Here is an 11240-nt window from a genome sequence, read left to right as displayed (position 1 = left end):
TTTAGGTTCAGGGTCAGCTTTAGGTTCAGGGTCAGTTTTAGGTTCAGGGTCAGCTTTAGGTTCAGGGTCAGCTTTAGGTTCAGGATCAGTCTGCTGTGTTCTGGCAGGACTGAGCCTGCAGACTGTTAGAAAAAGTCTTTCCAGTCTGAACTCACACCAAAGAGAGATTTCCCTGATCCTAATAGCCTTTTCTCAGACTGTTGCCATGGCAACAGAGAGAAAAGATCCCAGCATGCATTGTGCTCGGTATGTGACTGTGTGTTAGAGGGAGGCGTTCAGAGGCTCCGCAAATTAAACTCCCATCGATTCAACAGGAGGTTGACAGTGTTGAAAAGAGAGCTGCTGCTAACATGACCTGCTAACCAGACATGACTAACTAACCACAAATTCAAATCAAAGGTTTAGGCTGCAAGGTAGATGGGGATAGATGGGCTTTGGTGTCTGCTCCCTTGCTGTTCCACTCGGTGTGTTGTCATGATGACCTGCAGTTTAACAAGTCCTCGAACCAATCAAATCACTCCCCCATTTTCTCTTACAGCCCCCAGAGACAGCCTAGCACCAACCCAGGTAACAACCCAGGTACCAACTCTAGTACCAGCCCTAGTACCAACTCTAGTACCAGCCCTACTACCAACTCTAGTACCAGCCCTAGTACCAACTCTAGTACCAGCCCTACTACCAACTCTAGTACCAGCCCTACTACCAACTCTAGCACCAACTCTAGTACCAACTCTGGTACCATCTCTAGCACCAGCTCTAGCACTAACCCTAATAGAACGTTATAACTGGAGCTGATCAGATGGACTTGACTGTTTCCTCTCCAAACTAGCTGAGGCTCAGAGGATTTATCTTCTCTGCTCCCTCTCTCCCAGCGTCACACACTGCTGATGTGAGGATTCATCAGCAGGTGCTGAAGGTGGAAGCAGGTTGTTAAAGCTTTATTTCTCCAGAGAAGCTTTTCAGGGCCAACAGAGGAACAGTGGAGTTTCTGTTTACTGCTAATCTCAGCTCTAAATGGTCTTGTTGTTTAGAGGATGGCCAGTCACCCACGTGTTAACTTCCTTTAACAAGCTACACCTCTATATTTAGAGCATGTTATCTGATGCTGCCTCCCACATTCTCTCTCTCTCTCTGCCTGCAGTCATTACTATTCTGCAGTCTGTCAGAAGAGTGTTAATGCAGCAGTATGACAAATTAAAGGCCAATGTTTGCAGACACCCATCATTTTGAATTAGAAATGGGATAATGAAAAAAAAAAAAATTCTGTTAGTGTGATATTTCCAACTGTCATTGGAAATATTAGTTTCTCTACATTGCTCCATCCATAGAGCTGCAGTGTGTAATCCAGTTGTTCTGTCCCCCAGCCCCTCCCCCAGGCCAGTGATGATGATGTCGGATAACTTGGAGCAGAGTGATGACATCAGCGTGCTGCCCCCCCAGGAGGCGGAGCCACCCAGGGAGGAGGATGGACATTGCCCCCCACAGTTCAGGTGAGGAACTGCAGCCACAAATGCTGCGGCGCAGAAGTCTGTTTCTCTGGAGACGGAAAACACCAAACATCACAGCGCTTCACAGAGTTTGTCGTAGTTCACTGGATTCAAAGATTTCTTATTTTGCCCTCTCAGGGGGTAATTGCACAGGATATGATGTAATCACACAGGATATGATGTAACCACAAAGGACATGATGCAATCATACATGATGCAGTGCTGATGAGATGGGGTTTTGAGGTTTCGCTCTGCACCTTTTCCCTAAACGCTAATTAAAGGATAATTCTGGTTATTTTCAAACTGGCCTTTTTTTCCTAGTTTTTACCATCATGACGACTGATTGTGTTGTAAATTCCATTATTAACTTCACTGTAGAGCTTTAGAGGGAGCTCTGCTGTCCAACACACACACACACACTGTGGCGATCGCCCAAATTGTGTTATCATGGATAATGGGAGATATGTTTCACTCACCTCCACACACCCACCAGTCCTGTCAACCAGTGACATGGCTTTGAATTACCCGCTTTCGAAAAGACCGGCCCCCTTACGTTCCTTTATGTGGAGTCGCAATATTCAGTATGGCGACTGACGCCGGAGTTAAGAGCAGGGAGAAGCAAGACCTACCGAGGCATTTGTGCCGCGTTAAGTCCACGTTTAATGCTCGTGAACCTGGCAAACATCTCCTCACCTTCCTCAGGAAATCCGTCGGGGATCCGACAGCCAAACGGAGACTCGACAACAGCTCATTAATCGCCACGGTAACCGTGAGTCGGCGGTAGCCGACTGACCATTTGATTTTTTACTTTGACCAAAGCTTTGGGGGTTAGTGGTTTTTTGTTTTTGAGTTTGAGGACAACTGGGAAATTCCGAAGTGCAGTATTTTTGTTAAATGAACCAAACTACATTGAACTGATAACTGGGAAATCCCGAAGTGGAGTATTTTTGTTTCCTTTCAAAACTGAACTGATTTATGTGTAGTAGTTTTTTTTTTTTTTGTAGTAGTATTTTTATTCAGTCATCACACATAATACAATAAGTATAAATCAGTCTGGACAATATAAACAAAGTAAACAATCTGGGTATTTAGTAGTGACTGAAAAGGCACAGGCAGAAGCGTAATGCTTATATACGCCTATCCTATATTCTTATCAATTTAAGCTACCCTACCCTAGGTATTTATAACTTCCTCCACTTATTTAAGCCATTTAGCATTTTAATAGGCTTTTAACAATGGCAGGAGGGGGCACAATACACAAGTAAAATTAACTTTATTTCATGAATTGTTGCATTTTTTACTGACAGAATTAGACCATGTTGTGTACACCATCACTGATGAATACAAATCCAACAAAACAATACCACAATGATTTATGATGAAGAATTCATTTTATGGGACCAGTATGAGCTACTGTACATGTGAACTGCACAAAGATTAACCATCTCTTCTAATCATCTAGTAAATTAAAAGACAGTGCTTAAATCCAAAACTAAATCAATGTACTCTTACACATTACAGCATCATGGATAAAGTCACACAACAAGACCACAAACACACATAAAAGTTTGACTTTCGTAAATGACTGCAGCGGCTCAGTGCGTCTTGGTGCGTTTACTTTGAAAATCCCCGGGGCTGGTTCCGCTGCCTCTGCTTCCTTTTACATAGTTTCATCCCGTTTCATCCCCAAAGTGTGTAAAAAATAAATGAGCGAAGCGTTAACAGTTTTGAATTATGTTCATTATTTAGGCTATTTGTTTATTTATGTAGTTTAGCTCTCCTTAAATTGACCGCTGCAGCCAACACGCTTCAAAACACGCAACTTTTACTTTGAAGGCGAGCTGTCTCTGTTTCCGGCTCTCGACTTCCTTGTTAAATTTTATTGTACAAGTTGGATAATGGAACAAGCTGACGCTTTTCGCGCTGAATTGCATTGCACGTCTTAGGACAATGAAATTAGGAAATATCCAGAAAAATGGGATTTTTCATTATACAACGTGAACAACTGCAAATGAATTATACTTCATGCACGGACCATACTGGTCTATAATTGTCCATGTAGTGCTTATCTCCATTTTTAAATATTGGTATTACCTTTGCTGATTTCATATTATTAGGAAAAAAATTCAAAGTCAAATTCAGTCAAATTTAGAAAACTTAGATTTAACTCCTCACATTTCTTCTTGTTACAGCGATTCTCAACTAAGGAAATTTCATTCTCAGAAAGATCATTACTCTCAGTTTCTTCAACAGGAAAATGAAAATCTTCATCATCATCTTCATGTCATTTTATGGAGGAAAAAAGCGGTTTAGAAATAAGATTTGCAGAAATCTCCGCTTCAAGCTCCATTCTGACAGGGCATGCTCCCCAGCATGTCTTGACCAAAACAGATTTAAAGATGTTGTAGATTCTTTGTCTTATGTTGTATGCTGTGTCGTTCCATGCCAGGGCACATTTCCCAACATGCCGTGACCCGACCCCATCTATAAACATTGTCACTTATATTGATCCAGATCTCTCAGATTCCGTACCACAACCATCTTAGCTTGCTCTGGTGGTCCATTTAACCTTATAAATACTTTTCCATTCCTTGTCCATGTTGCTTGAATTTTGTTTTGCTTTCTGAGGATACGGCCATTCCTAGCTATTTCAGCATTTTTCTTCGTCAGATGCTCATTTACAAACACCCCAGTACCCTGAGGTTTTTTGGACTGTCTCAACACTTCAACCTTATGCTTTCGATTTGCAAACTGGACAATAATCGTGGGCTTGGTTTTTTTATCCTTGCGTGGGAGAATGTGACAGGCTGAGATTTGCTGTCTCTCTAGGTGAATGTTCTTACTGCTCAGGAATTGAACAGTGTGTGCAGCTCCTCAGGTGGTGCGTCCTCACCTTGTCGGTCACCGGCTGCAGCCCTGGCATAGCTGCGATGTTTGGTATCCAGCCCAGTGATGATAAGGTCATCAGCATGGGAGTACTGCTCCAAGTCGTCAATCCTTTGTTCCTCAGACTTCCGGTAATGGTGGCGGGCTAGAAAGTCGTGTTTTTCTCTCCTCCACTAAACTTCAATAAAATTCGGTAATATACCTAATTTGTTACCAAAATAAAGCCAGTAACATCATTGCTAAAGATTCCGATGTCGTCTGCACCAGGAAAATCTAGTAAAGTTCGCACAAAGAGCCTGCAATCTAAAATATTAGACTTCGGCTCGGCTAAGGACAGTGGGGAAGCTAAAGCTAAAGTGATGCCGGGTGAGACTGTTGAAAATGCCGAAGAAGAAGGAATAAAGAGCAAGGCGATTCTCGAAGCTATCAAAGACCTGAAGACTGACTAAACAGATTTGACGGAATAATGGTTGCAATTGAAGGAGTGAGGAAGGATATAGGAGAGTGTACGGAGCGTATTACAAGTGCAGAGGTCCGTATTTCCAATACAGAAGATGATGTGGTTAGCCTCCAGGCTAAGGTCCGGACTCTCGAGGATAAGAAAAGGGAGCTGGAAGACAAAGTTACAGACAAGGCAAGATCCAGACGCTCTAATTTGAGGCTGGTTAATCTACCGGAGAAGGCGGAGGGGGAAGATGCCTGCTCTTTTCTTGAGAATTGGATTCCGGAGACACTGGGCATCACAACGCTAAGCTCGAAGCTTATACTGGAGAGAGCCCATCGTATTGGCCAGAGGCGAGAGCCCAACGCACCCCCAAGAACAATGATTATGAAGTTTCTGAACGACAGGGACAAGGTGGCTGTATTAAGAGCAGTTAGAGCCAAAAAACAAATTCTCTACAAGGATCATCCAGTACGTTTCTATCCAGACCTGGCGGCAGGAGTGCACAAAAAGCAGAAGGAATTTGACTCTGTCAGACAGAAGCTCCGTAACATGGGGATAAAACACGGCATGCTCATCCCTGCTAGACTGCTAGTGACCTACAAGGACAGAACACAAACTTTCGGTAAACCGACAGAAGCAGAGGATTTCATCAGACGAATTCAAGAGGAGAATGGGAATGGATGAGTATGTTGTGGGGCTATGAAAACTATGACTTGGCTCTTGTTTTGATAGCGAGTAAGCTAGTTTCTGATTAGCACACGATGCTATATGGGACTGATATTACATGTTTAATTTTGTATAGTCTAGTTCAGATTGCCAATATACGGTTACTATTTTGGGACTAGTAAACGTGAATTTAAGTATAGGAAGAACACATTTCTAAAGTTTTCGAGGGTGATATTAGGAACGGGGGCTCATGGGGCTACCAGACTAGCGACTAATGACTGGCTCTATTCATGGGCAAAGTAAACGTATCTGGCATAATTTATGTACTGTTCTTGGTGACAGGTAAACAAGTTAAAATGTTTTTATTTAGGGAGCTAAGATGTGTCATTTCAATTTTGTTTGGGTTACTTGAATCAAAAGGTGGGTCAGGAACCAACCGGAATATGCCATGATAATAACCTCCGTATCCCATAATGCACTGCTCGAGTTTTGTTTAACTTCCAGGTCTAGATGATGGATGACTTGTTTTTTATAGTTAACAGCAATACGATTTACCATTGGGTCTTTATACACCTACTCAATTTGTTAGTTTGGTTTCTATTTTGTTAACAGTGGAGGGAGAATTTTACGCTTAGCAAAGAGGTTAAGCAGTTCAGCCTGATTACTCCTCACTTTGTGTGGAGTGGTTTTCAGCGTTACTGGAGTGAACAGGCGGGGGGGGATGCTCAGTTCTGGAGCTACGGAGTTTGTGTTGTTCGTTTATTGAGAGATGTCGTGTTTTTTTTGTTTGTTTGTTTGTTTGTTTTTTTGGTACATTATTACCTATTGGTACGAGAAATTCGCAAATTTATAATTATCTATGACTGGTGAATTAGAGATTAAGTTTACTTCTTGGAATTGCAGAGGGTTGCAAAAAATAAAAAAGGTAAAGCAGGTGATGGGGAGGTTAAAAATTATTAATTCCCAAATCATTTTTCTTCAAGAAACCCACCTTTCATTAGATGAAGACATTAGGATTAGGAGGAGGTGGCAAGGTAAGGTATTATCAGCGCCTTTTAATACTCAAGCAAGAGGGGTCATGACTCTCATCCATAAATCTATTCCTTTAAATATTACTAATGTAATTACCGATAAAGCAGGTAGATACCTAATAATTCAAGGCACGCTTTTGACAGAATTTCTTAATTTGGTTAGCATCTATGCACCAAATAACGATGACCCCGAATTCTTCAGCAATTTGTTTTTCAATCTCTCATCCCTCAAAGGTCAATATATAATAGCAGGAGATTTCAATTGTACATTAGACCCCGGTAAAGATAGATCATCACATATAGACAAGACCCATAATAACAGCAGAGAGATTATACATCAATCTATTAAGACATTAAATCTAAGGGATGTATGGAGAGATAGAAACCCTGAAGTATTATTCTATTCATGTTTTTCTAATACACATAAATCATACTCCCGAATCGATTACTTTTTAGTCTCTGCAAGTCTGATGTCCAGAATCAAAGAATGTAATTATGACAGTATTCTGATCTCAGATCATGCCCCAAATAACTTAAGTTATGTAGATCCAGGGCTGAAAAAGGATCCACCAAAATGGAGTTTGCAGCAAAAATGGCTGCGGGACCCAGATCTGATCTCTTTCCTTGAGAAACAAATTGATATATATTTTACAGTCAATACATCTGAAACGTCTGCATGCACCAGGTGGGAAGCTTTTAAAGCTTTTAATAGGGGTCAGATCATTAGTTTTACAAGTTCTAAATCTAAAAAAGCTAAACAAAAATTAACAATGTTGGAGTCAAAAATTAAGATCTTGGAGAAATATTATCAAAATCCCTGTTCTAAATTACATCAGGAATTATTATTATTATTGAGGGCACAGTATAATGAAATTTCAACCTCAAAAGCTACAGGTAGTCTTTTAAAACTTAAACTATCTTTGATCAAGGGGAAAAATCTGGGAAAATTCTGGCATGGCGCATAAAACAACTTCAAACTGAAAGAGCTATTACCGCCCTCAAAAATCAAAATGACAATACTATCATAGACCCTATTAAAATAAACAGGGCATTTAGAGATTATTATGAGAAACTGTATAGTTCTGAAAGAGATCCAGAATTATTAGACCAAAGTTTATTCCTAAATAATCTTAATGTTCCTAATATCTCAGAGGAGGAAAGGATAACATTGGGGGAAGATGTGACCTTAGAGGACATCTCTGTGGCAATAAAAAGCATGAAATCTGGGAAAGCTGCAGGACCAGATGGCCTGCCCACTGATTTTTATAAGAAATTTCAATCTAAATTAAAGACACCTCTTCTGGAAATGTTTATTGAATCCTTTCGGGAAGAGATCCTCCCACCCTCCTTAAGAGGGGCTTTGATTACTCTTCTTCCTAAACCCGGTAAATCAAACGATAAATGTGAAAATCTGAAACCAATAAGTCCTGGAATTATAAATGGGTTCATTGTGGGCCGTCAGGAATTTCATAATGTAAGAAGGGTTTTAAACATCTTACATGCCCAGAGGGAGACACCAGATACAGCTTTCCTGTCACTTGACACAGAGAAAGCTTTTGACAGGGTGGAATGGGCATACCTGTTTGAACTACTTGATCGGTTTGGGGTTGGAGAAAATTTTTGTAATTGGGTGAAACTTTTATATAAAGAGCCATATGCAGAAATAGTTACTAACAATAATCTATCCAAACCAATTAAAATCAATAGGGGATGTAGACAGGGTTGCCCATTATCACCTCTCTTATTTACGATTGCAGTCGAGCCTTTAGCAATTGCAGTAAGAAATCTCTTCTTAAAAAATTGGGTGAATCTGTTCCAGCTCTTATGGATCTCATTAAAAGATATGGCAATATCTCCGGTTACAAAATCAATAACCTTAAATCATCCATTTTACTTTTTAATTCGGATGAGAGAGATAATCCACCCAATCATGTCAGTCACTTCAAAATAGTTAATAGTTTTACTTACTTAGGAATACAAATTACTCATAGGTTAGAAGAAGTTGTACAAGCTAATTATACTCCTGTTATAACATCTATTTATGAGTTAGTTAGTTGATAGGTGGTCATCACTTCCAATCTCCCAAATAGGTAGAATTAATATACTGAAAATGAACACTCTCCCCAAGCTATTGTATCTCTTTCAAAATATTCCTTTGCCACCTCCTCCAAACTTCTTTCCTAGACTAAAGAAATTATTCAATAATTTTATATGGAAAAATAGACGCCCCAGACTTTGTTTATCCCTTCTATATTTACCTTATGACAGGGGAGGGCTACAATGCCCAAACTTGTTGTGGTATTACTGGGCAACTCAAGTTAGGACTATACGGTTTTATTACTCAACAGAGAATTCACCAGCATGGAAAGACATTGAGTCTCACTCTGTAAAGCTTCAGCTGCTGGCATACATATACTCTGATACTCCTAAAAACCTTAAAAAGAGAACATCGAACCCTATAGTGAGAAACATGATTGCTGTTTGGTATGAGGTACAAAAATACTTAAAGGAAACACCTGCTCTCTCTCGGTATAGCCCAATTTGGGGTAATAATTATTTTGTGCCAGGTAGGGCTGATGGGGGTTTTAAACTATGGGTGGATAGGGGAGTAAGACAACTTAATGATATTTTTGGTCCTGAGGATGAGGTTATTAAAACATTTGAGGAACTTGTTGTCAAGTACAATGTCCCCCGTAAACATTTTTTTTAACTATTTACAGCTCAAGAGCTTTATTGGTTCTAATCAAAAACAATCCTTGGTCATCCCTGCTTTATCCTCACTGGAGAAAGTCTTAATTAAAAATCCCTTTGGAAAAGGAAATATATAACTTGTTGATTGCTAGATCACTAGAATCCTCAGAATCTAAATTGAAAGCATGGCAGAATGATCTACAAGAGGAAATACCAATTGAAGACTGGAATGAGGCATGCAATGAAGCTCAAATTCAAACCGCTAACACACGTTTAAAAATTCTGCAATATAATTGGTTAATGAGAGTATATATTACACCAGAAAAACTGGTGTAATATATTGGTGTTGGGATTAAATAAATTTAATCCCAACATTCCAGATTTATGTAACAGGTGTAGGGAGGACAAAGGAAACTTTTTCCACTGTATATGGGAATGTCCTAGAATTAGGGAATTTTGGAAAGATATTGGAATAGTAGTGCAGGAGATTTTATCAATCCAAATAGCTGTGGAACCTAAGTTTTTTATTCTTGGCATCTATCCAGAGGGACATAATATAAAACGTAGAGAACAAATATTTGTAGACATGTGCCTTTTACAAGCCAAAAGATCTATAGCATTAACATGGAAAAGTACCTGCAGACCAAGTATTGGGCAATGGCTTAAAGGAATGTCTCTGTGTTAACCTTTGGAAAAAATTACATACACACTCAAAGACAAACAAGAAAGGTTTCAAAGTATCTGGGGCCCATTTATAAATTATATTAGGGACAAGGATTTATCTCATATGTTGGATGAGTCTGGGGAAGGGTAATTATAGTCTCTGCAATGGAGGTCATTTAAGCAACTGTTTTAGATGAATGTAGTGCAACTTAAACGATGAATATTTAGGTATTGTAATTGCTTCTGTTGTAATGTACCCTCTTTGTGTTTGTTTTTTTTGTTTTGTTTTTTTAAACTGTCATTACTATTATTATTTTACCTATTATGTAATGGGAGTTAAGTAATTTATTTTTAATCATTCTAATATTGTTTGTTCATTACTATGTATGTATCTATATATATATATCATGTATATTATTATTTTATATTATTTGATATTTGTAGGTATGCATACATAATGTTTTTATTTTGCCTTGTTTTTTTACCTTTTAAAATGTTGAAAACTCAATAAACATATTGTTGAAAAAAAAAAAAATCCTTTGTTCCAGCAGTTCGAACCTCTGGTCCCTCTGGTTGATTGTGGCCCTCAGCTCACGGACCTCCTCCATTAGACCCATGAGGTTCACCTGCTGTTTTACCACTTTGCTGATCTCCTCAGACATAAAATGGAGGGATTTTTTAATCTCTTCTAATTCCTCTACCAGCTTTTTGGTTGTAATCGACATCTTTTTTCAAGAAGGTCACAAAAAAGAAAAAAAGAAAAAATTCTGGGTAGACTTAATGAAATACTGCTCTGTTTCCAATCACCATCTGCTCCCAGGTCCTTGACAATGTCCTTGATCAAAAAACACCAAGTTGACAAAATTTCCAAACGGATGGAAGTAAAACATTACTGTACCATCAGCAATGATTTAATTTTGCATGGATGGCACCATATTTTGGTAATTTCTGGAGGATTGTAGGGAGACTCTGAACATGGGAAAGGCAGTGGCGGCCATCTTGATAAAACAAACAGGAGGAACTGGACTGAATTATAAAGAACTATTCTACCCCTTTTTGTTCTAATATACCTTTTGAAAATTGAACTGATGGTGTGGTTGAGTTTATTTAAATCATGTGTTTCCTTCCATTCTACAGTCTTGCAATTAATTTGTTTGTGTTGAAAAAATAACCAGGGTTCATGTGTATTCTTTATTCATGTATCCTTTGTGGGGTTTGACATTGACGTTTGACTGGTTTAAACATGGTCAAACCGCTACAACACACACACACACACACACATACACACACACACACACAGGGCAAACACAACATTAGATATGTAGACAGTTCAACAACTCTCATGCTGCATTCAAATCAACCTGCTAGTGG

At 39.2% G+C, this 11240-nt stretch overlaps 1 protein-coding gene across 1 annotated transcript in view; it reads left to right on the top strand.

The window, feature by feature from the left end:
- Positions 1 to 1386: 1386 nt before the first annotated feature.
- LOC139643407 (GRAM domain-containing protein 2A-like) overlaps positions 1387 to 11240 on the top strand; it is a 54349-nt gene continuing 44495 nt past the window's right edge. Inside the window, exons 1-2 of the mRNA XM_071518546.1 lie at positions 1387 to 1490; positions 7978 to 7989. Coding sequence (XP_071374647.1) covers positions 1387 to 1490; positions 7978 to 7989 — 116 coding nt within the window. The remainder of the gene's footprint in view (positions 1491 to 7977; positions 7990 to 11240) is intronic.

Source organism: Centroberyx affinis, unplaced genomic scaffold (genome assembly GCF_046629955.1).
Source record: "Centroberyx affinis isolate AG114_WGS23_722 - 3 ecotype Tasmania unplaced genomic scaffold, CSIRO-AGI_Caff_v1 ptg000596l_1, whole genome shotgun sequence".
In the NCBI taxonomy this organism is placed as follows: domain Eukaryota; kingdom Metazoa; phylum Chordata; class Actinopteri; order Beryciformes; family Berycidae; genus Centroberyx; species Centroberyx affinis.
This window is presented reverse-complemented; position numbering and strand designations above follow the sequence as displayed.